Consider the following 16,847-nt stretch of genomic DNA (forward strand, 5'->3'; position numbering starts at 1 on the left):
ATAAATTTTAAGCTAGGGCGATATTCTGAGGTCTATCAAAATCAAAGATTACTCTTTGGAGCTAGCCTGAATTTCAACTCTTTGAATGTTATTCAGCAAAGTGTAGGAATATGACCAAAGGACTTGTCATTATGTAACGTTCCTTTAGTTTTGTCTGTCTCAGTGAACACAGAAATTTGGACTTTTCACTGCTCAGCATTCCGTGTCTGCTGAAGGGGATCCTTCAGAAGTGGGAAGAGTCTTGGATTCAGAGGTGGCAAAACTCACCTGGGGACACAGTGCAGACCCCTGGGTCAGGCTGTCTGAGAGGCTGGCTCTGTGCTTGTTTAGCAGGTGTTGGGTTGTCACAGTCTGTCCTCATGAGGAGGAGAATTATCTCACCTGTTTTAATGCAAGGGGCCCAGAGCTGAAAAAAGTTATGAAAATGTCCCACACTCATAGGGACAAGTTGGCTCTTAAAGCCACCTGTGTGTGACCGAAGCTGAGCTTTGAATCAGGATATCTCCCTGCCTCCTGACATCTACGGGCTCTCCTGGGGAAGGCTGCCTTCATGAGTGTCCACCTCAGGGATGTCCAGTACAGTCATCTGGAGAGCCAACTTGAGGTTCTTCCACCAGCTCCCCCGTGTCCTTCCACCTCTGCCTGCAGGAGCTGACCAAAAAGTAAATGATGGGATTGGCACAGCTTCTGACACAGGACAGGACACATGCAAGCAGGTCGAGGTGATAGGGGAGCAGGTCAATATCATCCTGAATCCAGAATAAAAGGAAAAAAAGGATGTCAGAGGGCAGTCCAAAGAGGAGGCAGCACAGTGAGGCCGAAGGTCACACACTGCTTGCTCAGCTGTGTCCACTGGGCTCCACACACAAGTCTGGTCAGTAGGACCAGGTAGGATCCTGAGAAAAGCCCAAATAAGAAAATCAGCCATATGCTAGTGATGAACTGAACAATTTGACACAAACCATCGTCAGTGTCTTCCTCCAGGATGTCACAGTAGAACCCTTCCAGGATGCTCAGCAGCAGGGACAGGGCCCAGAGCAAGGCACACATAACAGCTGACATGTGTCTTGGGTGGCAGCTACGATACCAGGTGGGGCACAGGACAGACAGGCAGCGCTCAGTGCTGATGGCGCTGAGAATGCTCAGGTTTGCGATGCAGGCAAGGGTCGTCACAGTGCTGAGAAAGTTGGCGATGGAGGAGGAGCTGAATTGAGAGGAGGTGATGAGTCCCTGCAGGGAGAATATGATCTGGAGGATGAGATAGAGGACGTCAGCTGCCGCCAGGTTGAGGATGTAGATGGAGAAGGCGTTTCTCTGCGTGCAGAAGCACAGCTGCCAGAGCACAGCAGCATTTCCTGCCAGCCCAATCACGGCGATGATTAAATAGAGCAAGTCCATGATCAGACTCTCGAAGTCAAAATTTCCAGAAAGGTCCAAGTCAGTTCCATTCCTTGTCATGGTTGGATCTATGCTCAGAAAACTTCCACTTGTGTCCCTGGGAATACAAAGCAGAAGTGAACGTTTGCTGAGCCATCAGTGATTCATGGTCAGTCTGTTACCTGGGAATCGCTGTATAGATGTCTTAGAGAAAGGAAGGCCTGTGGAGACCACAGAGTCCTTGGAGTCCTGGATGCTGGATTCAAACCAAGTATTCTCTTATTCTAAAGGCTGCGCTATCTCTACCTCTTCTGACATGGGAATACCCTATGGTGCCTATGGTCCTACCACCCCTACTCACTACTTAAGCCATGTCATACTTGTAGGAAGAAGAGAGACATCTGGCAGTTTTTGTGAGACAGAGACAGAACTGTGACCAGCATTTCTTCTACTGTGGGAGTGAGCTTTCCTCCTAAGGGCAGAGTGTCTTAAGCCCCAGGCCTGGCTTACCAATCATCACAGTGCCAGAGTGGTTCACGTGCCAGGGAGAGAGGACTTCCTGAGTGTCAGGAGGGAATACGACCTCCTTCTATGACAGTTGTGAGTACGCCAGGTTTATTGAACTAGAAGTGACCCAGTGTGCGGGCTATTTGAACAGAAAGATTTTTTCTTATCCATTGTCATGTCTTCAGTTCCCCGCTGTGTGTGGGTGACACAGTGGTTCTCAAAATATTTGTGATCAAATGAAGGAGTGAATTCATAAGGAGCCCAAGGGTCGTAGAGACCTTGGGTTTAATGTCAAACTAAATTTTCCAAATGAAACAAGTCACCAGGAAACATGAATAGGTGTGAACCTTCCTCTGGTCATATACAGTGTTGTAAACGAATGCCTCAATTAAAAAAATGAAAAAAAAAAGAGATAAAGAAATGTAGGAAATTTAATACTCATTATTCTGTCTTGGAAAGTCCTGCTGTGTTTGGAAACATTCACTATGTCTGCCCACTTAACTCCACATTCCACCGTGAGTTCTTCCACCTAGGGAGGGCCAGTAAATGCTTTGGTGAGGTACCTGGAGAATTAAAGTACATAGTTTAGTGCGAGGAATCAAAATTTTTCTGAATTTCAATGCATTGTAGAGCAGAAAGGGGCAAGCTGGAAAAGGGAGAGGTGGCATGGGGCTAACCAGAGAGAAGTGAAGCGTGGATGTAGCTCAGTGATTTGCCATGAACTGTGCAGTACAAGTCTGCCTGTTCTGTTCCGCTGTGGAATGGTGAGGCATTTGCTTTGCTGAGAAAAGCATTTGCGAAATATTTCTTTGGCAAAGAGCTGGGAAATAGAACAAGTGTTTGTCTCCATACTGTGCACGGCTTTGAATGAAAAGACACATCTTATGTAAGGCCCAACTTGGAAGGAGTGCTGTCTCAAATCTGGGGGAGTCACGGCAGCTGATCCAGTGCTTTTCCAGGACAACCTCTTTTAATCCTCTTCAGAAATCAGTGAGGTAAATATTTTATCCCACTTACACATCAGGATTGGAGCATGAAGCAGGAGAAGGATATATGGCAGGTCTCATGCAAACAGTGGTGCAGCCCAGAGCAGAACCCACAGGTTTTATATCAGGGTTCTGTTCTTAACCAGCCTTGAAGCCCCGCAGCCAGGGTAGGGGGGGTCATTTATTCATGGAGGGAGTGGAGGACAAAAAGTAAAGTAGCAATGCTCATACAAATACCAGAATAACAAAACTGTGGGGTTTGTAGCTTGGATTTAGCAAATTTCCAACAGTGAGCCCGAGGAAGCAATCCAGTAAGGAGAGACATGGATGTGAGTGGAAACCCACTAGGAGCAAAACTCAAGAGCTTGAGTTCTTTCTGCTTCAGAAAAAATAGCCGCTGTTCCACTCAGCAGAGGACGCACGTGGCAGGAGGCCCTGAGTAGAAAGAGGACATGTCCTCCTGGGGCAGAGAGGCAAGGACTGAGCCCTCACATGCCCTCTTAGTTTCCGCAGTCCTGGTGATCTGGCGAGGAGATGAAGGAACAGCACAACTTCTTATTCTCTTTCAGAATGCCTTGCACTTTTAGTTTATGGGACTGAACACAGCCTGCACCTTTGCTCTCAGGTGGGTGTCCATAGCTGTCTCCCCCAGTGAACTAGAGATCAAGAGGCCTACCCCTGCCAGGACAGTGTTGTGGTCTTCAAGTCCCAGCATTAAATGCCCATTTTGAGAGAACATCCACCGCTGCATCCTCATGGACACAGAGAAAGTGAGTTTAAAGAGAACAATTTTTTTTTTAAGATTTATTTATGCATACAAGAAGTGGGGTACAGGCCAGAGGTATGTATGTGTGGGAGGTTTGAGAGGATTCACCAGAGACAGAGCAGGGAACAGAACAGGCAGATTGATGGAAATACACTGCTGAGGGGAGCAGCAGGCAAGACAGGAGAGGTCTGCTGCACCATGTGGGTATCTCCTTGGCCTGCCAGGAATCGAACTTTCTGCAGAGGCTGCGGACAGCTTCACAGTGCTGTGGTTAACCCTTTGAGCCACCAAAGAGGCCCAAGGACAAAACGTTTTGTGATAATTAGGACCAAGACTGATGTGGGGTCTTGGGTCCCCACCTGTAGGTGTTCCCTCTGTTCTTGTCCCATCATTTGCGTGTGTGTGTCTCTCCCAAAGGACCCTGTGAGCACAGACACTCAGGAGACCCAAGTATAGAGACTGCTAGTTGCTCCCTCTATCCTTTCTCTTCTTCCCAAGTATTATCATTCTAAGAGTTAGGGACAAGCACAAGGACCCCGTTTTCCAGCCTCCCCTCATTCTGGACAGCATGAGCGGTTGGCTGCTGGCAACAGAGGTGAGAAGTAAGCTTGAGCTCCTGTGACCTTGCTTCTCTCCCGGGGGCCGGGATGCTGTGCTTCCTGAGGCGCAGGCCCGCAGGCTGCAGCCCCTTCTCTGGCTGAGGAGAGCAGCGGCTCCGAAGGGTCTGCTCTGTGGCCCCGCCAGTGCTGTCGTGGTCACCCCCTCTTTCCTCCAAGTCTCTGTGATAGGGGTTTCAACGAGAATTGTGAAAATCATAAACTTCAAATATTGATAAATATCTTGCACTGCTGTCTTTTAAAATAAAAACTACATTCCAAATTAAGGCATGGTGGAAATAGAGGTTTTTCAGAGAAGTGGCGCTCGAGAGGTGCGGACAATTAAACAACTAACTAACCGACAAATCGAGAAGATAGAGTGAGAAATTTTCTATTTTCCTTGAGAAAGTGAAAGGCCTTTGGAAATACGTCTGGGGAGGCTATAAGCAGAGGTTGACCGTCTCCACTTGCCATCAACCCCCATTTACATCTGGCCCACCCTCCTGAATCCCGGGGGTGACATCTGACTCAGGGATGGGCTCCCTCTCCCTCTGGCTCCTGCTTTCAGTGAAAGGGAGACACTGACAGGAGAGCGATTTGGCGTTTTACATCCTGGCTCCCTCCCTGTCAGGCTGAGTTGCAGGACTGTGTTACTGTACCTAAGGGCCTGGCCCCCACAGCTACAGTTGCCACTACAGCTAGAACACAGAGATCCATGAGAGTCTGGTACCTACCATATCTTGGAAATAAATAATTGATAAACGTATCTTTCCTCCATCTCCTTCACGAAAGTGACAAGCTGCGCTAAAGAGAAGAGGCTCCTGGGATCGACAACCACTTAGGACACTTCTGTGCTCTGGAGAGGAGCCTGGTGCTGGAGGGACACTTGTCACGACTCTGGACAGCCTCTGTGGTTTCCTGGACAGGGACTTGCTGGCGAATGTGAGCCTGAGTCGTAAATGACACAGGACCCCTCACAAGGCATTTCTCAGCATTGGATCCCGCTCTGCTCCTGTGTTTCCCCTTGGCCCACTTCTACCCGGCCCTTCCCTTCCTGCAGAATTGTTGCTGTGGGGTCTTTTGCTGTCAACTCTGTGCCTGGGCAGCAGTGTCAGCCTGGGAGGGTTTAGAGCCAAGAATCAAAGACCCTCATTATTTGCCAAGCATGCCCTTCCCAGTCTGTCCTAATTTTTTTCTTCATTGTAACAATATACAATGAAATATTACTCATTGTAAAGGGGGCCAAGTACCTAGCTACTGCTGACTAAGGTCAGCTGCATCTGCTGGGAACCACAGAGCAATCTGACCAGCAGGGTGGACACAGATGAGCAAAAATCAGAAAAGCAGCCACCACGCAGTGAACTCAAATATCCCATCCCGAAATTGGTCATGACCCCTAAACAGACATTCACAGTACTTCCATTCCAAGATCCTCAGCAGCCAGGTCAGGGTCTAGAGCAGGGCCCGTGTGGCAACTGACAGTGTCGTGGGCTCTGGTGGTGTGACCAGCCTGGCACAGGAGGACAGGGCAGTGCTTGGTGCTGGTGGTGCTGAGAATGCTCAGACCCATGAGGTAGGTAAAGTTCTACACACTAAAGAAAAAGGTGGGGTGGAGAGTGAAATGGAATAGAAGGAGCAGGTACATTCCTCCAGGGAATGTGCCACATAAGCACAACCCATTTTGTCTCTCATGAGAGCCTTAGTAGTGTGTGTGTGTGTGTGTGTGTGTGTGTGTGTGTGTGTATGAGAGAGAGAGAGAGAGAGAGACAGACAGACAGACAGAAGCATTTTGGATGATGATGGGTCATTGTTCTGCAAACAGGAGAAAAAATAACTAATGGAGCTTAGATCGGAAATGACTCAATGACACTGAGACAAAACGGGAAGTAAAAAACTGTGGGGCAGTTAGGCAGATGATAGAGATAGTTCCCATTTGCCCTCGCGACCACTTTTCCAGCCTTTTCTACTCTTTGTGCATGCCAAGGGGCTTCTTTGAATCTCCTCGGTTGGATCCTTTCTCCAGGTTCCTGGTGGAATGAGCCACTGTGAGACACCCCCAGGAGATGGGAGGGCAGGGGGACACTTGGGCTTTTCACCGCCCAGTCCTCTGCCTGCGAGGCTGTGCTGGCAATGACACGCTTCTCCGCCGGTCTGCAGTTCCTCTCCCACTGCTGCGGCTACTTCCTTCTGGGTGAATGTTGCTTTAAGCCTAGTCTCTTTAAGCCTAAAGGCAGAAACAGTCTCACCATTGTTTGCTGAGGATGCTTTACCAAGCATTGGTACTTCTGAATCCTGTCCGCGTTTGCAAATAATTCCCTCATGAAACACCTCTCGGTTACCCCAGGTTGGGCTTTTTTCTCCTGGGACTTAAGAGAACTTTGTAAGTCATTTGAACAAGTCTGGCTTAATGGCACTTTAGATCTAAGAGAAATGCCTGCATTTACTTTGATCCTTAAATTAATATGAGAAGCAAATTTCCCTCTGTGACAGAAGATTTGAGAGATTGGGATCAAAAATAGAATATGGGGCCTCCCCTGGTGGTGCAGGTGTTTGAGCGCTGCGCTGTGAGGCTGTCCACAGCCTCTGCAGCGCTGGTTTGATCCCAGCTGGCCAGCGAGGGTGCCACATGGCGTGGCAGACCTCTCCTGTCTCGCCTGCTGCTCCCTTCAGCAGTGTATTTCGTCAGTCTGCCTGTTCTGTTCCCCACTGTCTCTGGTGAATTCTCTCACCCTCCTGCGCATCTGGCCTGTACCCCTATTCTTTTATAAATTAAAAAAAAGAATAGAACATGGGGAGATGGTTCGGAGGGAAGAAAGTTGCTGGGTCTCCCTGTTACAGGGCAGGGAGAGGGGCACCCCAGACCCCACAAACCTGCCTGCTCTAAATAGTTTCTGCCATCCGCTGCATCAACACAAAACATGAGACTTTAATGAAAAGGAACTTCAACACAATTAGTAAACAGTACAGGAAAGACAAAGAATCTAGTTTCTAAATCAAGCACCCGGAGTTACCCATCCCCTCATGGGTGAAAGTCCACCCAAGTAGGATTGGCCCAGAGCAAGGCCCCAGAGCCTGCCACAAGTCTAAAGCATCTTCCAGTGGGGACCCACAGAAAAGGATCAGAAACCACCAGACAAGTCTGGAGGGATAAGAGCAAAATCAAAGTCAAGACAAAAACTGCCATTGTCACCTCCCCACGGGTCTCTCACCCACATCTGTGTCACCCAGTCCACGACCAAAAAGCAAGGGCAGTTTCTTCACGTGTCTCTCGGCTCCATGCACCTCCTCCAGGTCTCCTTCTGGTTCCATCCTGCTTCCTCCCTTCCTCAGTCTCTTCTGCAGCTTCTTCTTCTCCCTGCTTAGCTCCACCCTCCTTTTGGGTTGGGCAGGAAACCTGGAACCTCCCCCTTTCCTGGGGACCACCCTGTTACAGCCCTATTCAGATCTCCCACAACTGGAGCCTCTGGTACCCAAAGTTTTGTGAAAAGAACTTCCTATCTCTTACCTCATACTGAGGAAACACCGTGATCCTGGGATAGAGCACCCCAAATGAATAACAAAGAGGGTGGAATCTTAGAGCAAAACTGTAAGTGGCTCTAGATAGAATAGCTTTTTTTTTTTTATAGAAGCATGTTTTATTTTATTTGTTTTTTGTTTTATACATGCACTGGGTGCAGTCAGAAGCACGGGAGGGTGAGAGAATTCACAGAGCCAGAGTGGGAGCAGAGCAGGCAGAAGGACCAAAGTACACTGCTGAGGGGAGCAGCGGGCGGCAGGAGAGGTCTGTGCGCCATGTGGGACCCTCCTCTGGTGGCCGGGGAGCAGCCGGGGATCGAACCGGCACTGCAAGAGGCTGAGGGCAGCTTCGCAACCCAGCGCTCAACCGCTGCGCCACCGGGGAGGCCCGATAGAATAGCTTTTGATGTATCATCTTCCCCTTCTCCCATTCTTTGGGTTAGAGGGGAGGCTTGATCTGTGGTCTTTCTGCAATCAAGTGATACCAGAGGGCATTTCTCTGTCTCTAAAATGGGAGATGTGCACAGGAACTGGAGAGGGAGCTGGTCGCTAGCAAAGTTTATCAAGATGCTGGGCAGGACTTGTGTGTGGGCATCTCAGGAGCTCTTTGTGACATGATCCTTCACCCATATATTTCTCTTTTCACACATAGGACTGTCTGAACATACCATATGCTCCCTTCTTCCAGAAAGGTGCTATTTTGAAGCTAATGTGGACAAATGCTTTTTATTCATGGAATTAAAGTTTGCAGCTCTAAGGGTTAAACATGTGCCTTTTATTTATTTTGTCTGCCTTACTAAACTCAAAGCTCAATACTGTCCACACCTGTGTGAGTTTATTTTGTGAATGTTGCTTCCTGTTGTATCTCCAGCATCTACCTTAGAGACCACCTATTATAATATCCTCAGATAACAGCAATTCCTTGATCCAATCATCAACTGAGTTATTCAATCAACAGATATTAAGCTCAGGAGATATTTTAAGTCTTGCCTAAAGATGACTGCTCTTTGGGTATTGATTTAAAATTAATCTGTTAATCTAGGGCCTCCCTGGTGGTGCAGCGGTTGAGCGCTGGGTTTCGAAGCTGCCCGCGGCCTCTGCGGCTCCGGTTCGATCCCCGGCTGCTCCCCGGCCCCCGGAGGAGGGTCCCACATGGCGCGCAGACCTCTCCTGCCGCCCGCTGCTCCCCTCAGCAGTGTACTTCGGTCCTTCTGCCTGCTCTGCTCCCCGCTCTGGCTCTGGTGAATTCTCTCACCCTCCCGCGCTTCTGACTGTACCCAGTGCATGTATAAACAAACCATCAAACAAACAAATAAATAAATAAAAAAAACATGCCTCTATAAAAAAAAATAATAAAATTAATCTGTTAATCTAAACAGATTAGTTAACATTAACATTAGTTAACATTAGTTAATCTGTTAATGTTATTGAGACAGACTGACCAAAAAAGGTAAAATGTAAAGTTCTTTTAGTATAGTAACCAGAGAATTTCCTTCACCTAGCTAAAGGAAGAGTCTTCAAATGTGGGACTATTTCTGGACCCAGAGTTGGCAAAGTTGGGACTAGGGTGAAGATCCTGGATCAGATCACTCTTGAGAGGCTGTCTCAGAGTTTTTTTTTTTTTTTTTTTTGAAGAGGTGCTATCTCACTCCATCCTCAACAGGAACAGGAATATCTTAAGAGAAGCTAAGAAAACCTTCCCAACTAGTAAGGACAAGCTGGTTCTCACAGCCACATCTGTGTGACTGAAGCTGAGCCATGAATGAGGACACCTGGCTACCTCCCGACATCTCCGCGCCCACTGCCAGGAAAAGAAAATCATCCCACCCAGACACCCCACCCCGCGAAAGCCACTGTCAACCAGCATCCCAGAGGGGGAAAACCCCCCACCTGACGGGGCAGAGCTGAGATGCCCCCAGGGGGCGCCGCAGCCGCAAGCCCCGCCCACCCAACTGCGCAGGCGCGGGCAGAAACAAAAATTAACGGCGCGAAGGCGTCGCTAGGGGGCGCCAGATCACACGAAGGAGAAGGCGGGCCGACAGGGGTACCCCTGGATCCCTGGACGGTGCAGGTGCCTCTTTTCACCAACTCTCTCCCTCCGCAGGGCAGCAGCACCTGCCTGCCCGTGCCTCTGGCCTGCCCCATTGAATCGGACGCCGGCCTCAGTTTCCCTCCCCGGTGGCGCAGCGGGTTGAGCGCCGCGCTGTGAAGCTGTCCGCAGCCTCTGTAGCGCGAGTTCGATTCCCGGCCGGTCACGGAGAAACCAACATGGCGCGCAGACCTCTCCTGCCGCCCGCTGCTCCCCTCAGCAGTGTACTTTGGTCCTTCTGCCTGCTCTGCTCCCCGCTCTGGCTCTGGTGAATTCTCTCACCCTCCCGCGCTTCTGACTGTATCCCAGTGCTTGTACAAATAAATGAAATCTAAGAAGAAAAAAAAAGGAAACCGAGTGGAAAATGGTTAAATTTGTGGACAAACCTCACTGCGGCAGACTCATGTCTGACTGACCCCGTCCTGCTCTGGGCAGGGGACAGGGGCTTTATGCAAAGGGGAAAGAGGGGAAGCTGAGGGAGGGTCTGCAAAGGGGAGGGGGAAGGGGTGGGCCCAGATGGGCGAGCTCCAGGCTGCTTTCCTCAGCTCCTGGGAAGGGGAGAAGACACACCTATCACACGAGGGGGGAGCTGCCAGAGATGGGGAGACCAACTTGCGCATTCCTCCCTGAGGGACCCGTCACTTGCAGCTGCATCAGATGCGCCCCAGGAGCTCAGACCAAACCTCACATTCGTAATAAACGCTGCTTTAGCTACACGCTTCCTCCTTTATTTTTGTAGATTTATTTCTTTATGCACACAAGAGCTGGGGTACAGGCCAGAGGTGGGGGGGGGTGAGAGGAGTCACGAGAGAGAGTGGGGAGCAGAACTGGCGGATGGACTGAAATCCACGGCTGATAAGGGCAGCGGGGAGAGGGGGAGGTCTGCTGTGCACAGTGGGCTGCTCCTGGTCCGCGGCGGGAGGGGGGGCGGGGAAACTCGTCCTGCAGGGGTTGGCCAGAGCTGGGATGTCCATCTGCACCCCCTGCCCCCCCGGGAACTGAACTGCTTACGGGGAATTGAACTGCTCAGCTCGGCTGAGCACGACCTGAGCTGCAGGAGAGAAGGCGCCGCCGTGGGGATCACGATGGAGAGACCGAGCTCAGGACCGACCCGCCTCTAGCCACAGGCAGACAGTGACCGCGCCCCCTGCCAGAAAACGAAAATAGGCCCCCCAAGACTCCCCACCGTGCGCACAAGCCCCGGGCAACCCGCACCCCTGATGGTGAAAAGCCGGCACCTGCCCCAGCAGAGCTGAGAAGCCCCAGGCGCTGCCCCAGGTGAGCCAGACCCCGCCCCCCCCCACTGCGCAGGCGCCTGAAGCCCCCTGGACCCTCGACCCCCTGGGCCCCGTACCTTATTTTCAGCTGCATCGCTCCTTTTCGTCCTCTTCTGCTCCTTGCTCTCTGCAGCAACCTTTATTTCGCAGCCCCCAGTCTCAGGTGTGCCGAGTAAGCATGCCCACCCCTTCCGACAGGTGCCCACCCCTTCCGACAGGTGCCCACCCCTTCCGACAGGTGCCCACCCCTTCCGACAGGTGCCCACCCCTTCCGACAGGTGCCCACCCCTTCCGACAGGTGCCCACCCCTTCCGACAGGTGCCCACCCCTTCCGACAGGTGCCCACCCCTTCCGACAGGTGCCCACCCCTTCCGACAGGTGCCCACCCCTTCCGACAGGTGCCCACCCCTTCCGACAGGTGCCCACCCCTTCCGACAGGTGCCCACCCCTTCCGACAGGTGCCCACCCCTTCCGACAGGTGCCCACCCTGAGGCTGCCGACGCGAAGCATGCACTCCCAAACGCCCCTTTTTTCACTACCCCAGGTTTGCCACAAAGGCATTTGGCGCAAACCCGGAAAGGAAGCAGTCTTCCCTTACCCCTCAGTCCATCTAGCCGCTTGCTGTCTCGCCACCATCCCCACCTGGTTTCTCCTGGCCAGTGAGCCCTGCAGCCATGAGCCACACAGGTGGACGGCGCAACTGAGCGCAATCACGACAGACATAGCAGAAACCCGCTCCTTCCAGCCAGGGCACCCCGAAGGGCTGAATGAGCCGCTCCTTTGCACGCCCCTCCTCGCCATGATCCCTCTGGACTGCCCCCCACAGCCCCGCTTACTCCAGGGGGAACCACTGCTCAGTCTCCGCGGACTCCGCCGTCCCAGGCAGGGGCGTCGGGCTCTGCTCGCAGGCCTTCTCTGGGCTGCGGATTCAGCACAAGACACACCCCACACCCCCACCCCAGCTGTGCGCACTGAGGTCTGAGACGCTCAGCTCTCTTGGGGGGAACAGCCCAGCCCCAGGGGTACTCACTGCCGTCCCCGCCGCACCAGGTCTCACCACCGGTGCCACGCGGGCCCTGCGCTCAGGGCAGCCTTTTGCCCGTGGGCACGGCCCGGCCAGGGAGACCGCGCTCCCCGCGGGGCCGCTCCGGGCCCCTCTCCGCCGTGGGTTCCCCTACAGGCCACGTCCCCGTCTGCCCCCTGAGGTTCCTCCGCCCTCACCCTCATTCCGAAGCCAACGGGGCTCGCCCACAGGTGCCGCGAGGAGACTCCGCTGCTCGGGGAGCATCCGCGGCCGCGTCCCACTTGTTCGGGGCTCCCCACCTCAGCGCGTCTGAGAAGCTCTTTGAGTCTCTCCAGCCTGCTGCGGAGAAGCGCCCCAGACCGCTGACGGCCGCCCTGACTCTCCTCTCCGGGGGGCGCACAGAGGATCCCCTCGCTCCCCCACCCCCGGGCACCACAGGGAAGGCGCCGCCCGCGCCAGTCCCCAGCGTGCTCGGGAGTCCCCGCCGGCCGTGGCGGGTGCCCGGTAGCGCCCGCAGCGGATGGGGCGTCGGGCTCCTGCTCCCCCGCAGCTGCGTCAGCGGCTCTGGGTCCTCCGGCAGCCCGGGGCCGCGTCCGCCTTCTGGGGTCCGCGGCGCCTCCAGGGTCGTCCCCTCCCCTGCCACAGGCAGAGCTTCGAGGGGCGCTCACCCCAGACCCGCTCTGAGCTGGGCCCACGTTAGTCCGCGGCGCCCCCGCCGGGTGCACAGTCCTCCCGCCACCAGCGCCGGGTCCGGGGGCCGCAGGGAGGAGCCGCGCCCCTCGCTCCTGCCCGGGCCTTCGGGGGCCACGTCCCTGTCGGCTCCGGGTCCTGACTCCCGGGCCGGGCGTGGCGGCGGCTGCGGGGCCGGCTCCGGGGGCTCCGGGCACACGGGCAGAGGGTCCTGGGGCTCCCGGGGGCTGGCGTGGGCCTTTCGCGTTCTCCCCGACGGCGCAGCTGGGAGACCCCGGGGGCAGGGCGGGCGGCCGGCCCGGGCCCGGGGGAGGCTCCCGGCCCCTGCGAAGCCAGACTCTCCGGCTCTCTGGGCCAGCGCGGGCGGGCGGACCGGGGCTGAGGGGCCGGTTTCCGGGCTGGGGGGGGAGCGGACTGAAGGGCGGGCAGGCCCCCCGAGCCCCTGGGGGATCTTGACTCTCTCGGGGCTCTCTCCAGCGTTCCCGCGGGGTCGCCTCCGGTCCCGGCCGTTGCGCGTCCTCTCTCGCTGGGGGCCCAGAGCCCGCCGGGCCGCGGAGACGCCGCCTTATATGCGCCACCCGCGCGCCCCAGGTGTGCGCCCGCGCCCGCCCCCGCGCCTCCGCGCCTCCCGCGCGCAGGGCCCAGGTGATGCCCTGGAGCCCCTGGCGCCCGAGCCCGAGCGGCGGCCTCTCCCGCACAGACCCCCCGCTCTGGCCCTGAGCGCCCCCACCGCGCGTGCCCTGGATCTGCTCGGGGCCGCCCCGCAAAGGGTCGCAGTGTCTTGTGTGTTTCGGGAGGGACGTTGGGAAAGGAACTGACCCTGCGGTGGCTGCAAACGCGCGGGGACTTTCCCGGCAGCGCAGGTGCTCCCGATCCACTCTCAGAGCCCCTCACCGCGGAGCTCACCTCACGCGCAGCCCTCCGCGTGTTCTCATCACAGTCCTCCATTTCGCATTTAACCAGAATATTCCAGGGACCCAGCACATCGCCTCCCCCCCCAAATTAATCGTCCCGGTTCCCATGTGGAATCCTCTCCCCCGCCCATTTCAACCCTCAACACCTGCTCCCACTAGGTGGCGCATCTTCCTCCATCTGATCCACTTTTTCCTTTGGCAGCTCTTCCTGACAAGCTCCTCATTTCCACAACCAGGATGCATGTAGTGTGTGCCCCTGCCTGCACTGTGTGTGTGTGTGGGGGGAGGCTTTTCTTTTTCCCCCAAGAGTTACTAATTGTGTACACAAGCACTGGGGTGTAGCCCAGAGGTGGGGGCGGAGGGTAGAGGGTGCACCAGAGAGAGGCGGTCAGAGCAGGCGGATCTACTGAAATACCCTGGTGAGGGGGCCAGCGGGGAGTCGGGAGGGTCTGCTGCGCCTTGTGCGCTGCTCCTGGCCGGCGGGGATCCCTCTCTTGCCGCAGTGGCTGGCAACAGCTTGACTGCGCTTTCTTTGACCCCTGCACCCCCAGGGAAGCCCTGGGGGGGGGGTGTCTTTTCTCTTGACTCTTACGCTTTGGGTTTCATGTCTGTGCATTTATTTATTTATTTATTTATTTATTTATTTATTTATTTATTTATTTATTTATTTCCCTCATGGCTGCTGATCAGTTTGTTTCCCCAGACTCAGGGCTGACTTCCCAGGTGGTGTCCACCAAGGGGAAAATCAAATTACCATTTCTATGGCGGGTTATCAATCACCATGACTAAAACAGGGCGGTATTTCAGCTTTCCTTCCACTCTCCGGCCCTCCCACCCCCCCATACACACAGAGGCTGCAGCTCACAAGATGGCGGCCGAGCAGGCTGCTCCGGGTTCGCAGACCCCAGGCCACCGGCCTGTGTTACAGGGCAGGGAGAGGGTCCAGGGGGTCCAGGGGCCAGGGGGTTTCTGGCGCCCCCTACCGACGGATCTGACAGTGTCACTTTTGCGCCTGCGCAGTCGGGTGGGCGGGGTCTGGCTTACCTGGGGCTGCGCCTCGGGCTCCTCAGCTCAGCTGGGGCAGGTGCGGGCTTTTCCCCTTCAGGGATGCGGGTTGCCCGGGGCTTGCGCTGGCGGTGGCGCCCTGGCGGTGGCGTGTCTGGGGGGGTTGCCTATCTGCATTTTCTGGCCGTTGTCGCGGTCACTGCCTGTGGCTAGATTGCGGTGGCCTCCCTGACAAGTGACCTCGCCCCTCCGCCCAGGGTGCTCCGGGCACAGGCTGTTCCTGAGGGTGTGAGTGCGAGCGGAGGGTGCAGGTGTCCCTCTAGACCCCGGCGAGTGTCGGCCAGGGCCAGGGGGTGCTCAGTGGGTTCGGGGAGTCCTGGGGATGCAGCAGCTGGAGATGGGGGGCGGGGTGCGTGCGCCCCTGCTCTGCTTGGAGCCCCCCCTGGCGTCTCAGGGTGGGGGGGGTGCGGGCGGGGCCTTGAGTGGCGCGGCCTCTCCTGAGGGTGGGCGGGGAGAGAGGCCCTGGCCTGGGTGGCACCAGGACGGGCCGGCAGCCGCTGCCTGCGCCGGGGGGAGCTGGGGTCAGGAGCCCCCGCACCGTCCCGGGGCAGGAGGACACTGCCCTGAGCTCAGTCTCTCCATCAGGATCGGAATGGCCGCGCCGTCTCTCCTACAGCTCAGATGGTGCTCAGCTTCACCATGAGAACTGGGGACCATTTCAGGTTATGTTCATGGGCTTCCCGGGCAGCAGGGAGGGTACAGATGGAGATCCCCAGCTCTGGCCAGCCCCTGCAGGACGAGTCCATCCCCGCGGGCCCGGAGCAGCCCACAGGGCGCAGCAGACCTCCCTGTCCCTCCGCTGCCCCCCTCAGCCCTGGATTTCAGTCCATCCGCCAGTTCTGTTCCCCACTCTGGTCTCTGGTGAATCCTATCACCCCCGCACCTCTGGCCTGTACCCCGGTTCTTGTATAAATAAATAAATCTTTAAAAATAAAAATAGCCTTTTTCTAATTATTCCCACAGAGCAGGCTTAAGTGCTGCACCGGCCAGAGACAATTCCTGGAGATCTAGAATGACTGATAGGGAGGGGATGCCTCTGCAGTGCCTTCAGCATTGCTCAGGTTGTTACGAGGCAGCCCCGATACAAAAACGGGGTGCCTGACTGTGGGTCCTCACCTGCGCGCTTAAAAGGACTTATCAATACTCTACTGCAGGCACACGTGAAAGGTTAATAAAAAAAAGGTTTATTTACAAGGGAAGGGGAAATGAGGAAATGTACAGCTCAGGGAGAAAAGTGGGAGACAAAGTCTTAAATGCGTCCTACCCGATCCGCCGATCTGGAATCTCAAATGGCACTCTGAGAGCTGGCCACGAGCCAGGAGGCCACCGAGAGAGCGAGCCCCCCCCCCCCAAGGCCCACGTATTTGGTGATTTTTTTTCCCTTTTTATTTATTTATTTTTAAAGAAATTTTATTTTTATATTCCCCATACAATTGCAACCCCCTTATTTTGACCCCAATCCCTCCCCTCCCCACCCCCCACCCCCATAGACTGCTGAGTAATATTCCATTGTGTATATGTACCACATCTTCTTGATCCAGTCATCTATTTTTGGGCATGTGGGTTGTTTCCAAAGCTTAGCTATTGTAAACAGTACTGCTATAAACATAGGGGTGCAGGTGCTCTTTGGAATTGATGTTTCTGTGTCCTTTGGGTAAATGCCTAGGAGTGGAATTGCTGGATCATATGGAAGCTCTATGTTTAGTAGGTCCAGAAATCTCCACACAGCTCTCCATAGTGGTTGGACCAGTTTGCACTCCCACCAGCAGAGCAGGAGAGCTCCTTTTTCTCCACAACCTCACCAACATTTGTTGTTGCTAGTTTTTTTAATATGTGCCATTCTCACTGGTGTAAGATGGTATCTCATGGTAGTTTTGATTGGCATTTCCCTGATTACAAGTGATGGTGAACATTTTTTCATATGCCTGTTGGCCATTTGCATTTCCTCTTCAGAGAAGTTTCTTTTTAGCTCTTCTGCCCATTTTTTGACAGGATTATTTTCTTTGTTGTTGAGTCTCATCAGCTCTTTGCAGATTTTTG

At 54.6% G+C, this 16,847-nt stretch overlaps 1 protein-coding gene across 1 annotated transcript; it reads right to left on the reverse strand.

Annotated features, from left to right (window-relative positions):
* Window positions 1–780: 780 nt before the first annotated feature.
* Window positions 781–1,458, reverse strand: LOC311175853 (mas-related G-protein coupled receptor member X2-like; the record flags this gene model as incomplete). The annotated part of the gene is made up of 1 exon (XM_084241010.1): window positions 781–1,458. One exon carries the CDS (start codon window positions 1,456–1,458, stop codon window positions 781–783), a length of 678 nt encoding a protein of 225 aa, XP_084097136.1.
* Between the last annotated feature and the right edge of the window lie 15,389 nt (window positions 1,459–16,847).

This window comes from Talpa europaea, assembly GCF_964194135.1.
Source record: "Talpa europaea genome assembly, chromosome: 1".
In the NCBI taxonomy this organism is placed as follows: Eukaryota; Metazoa; Chordata; class Mammalia; order Eulipotyphla; family Talpidae; genus Talpa; species Talpa europaea.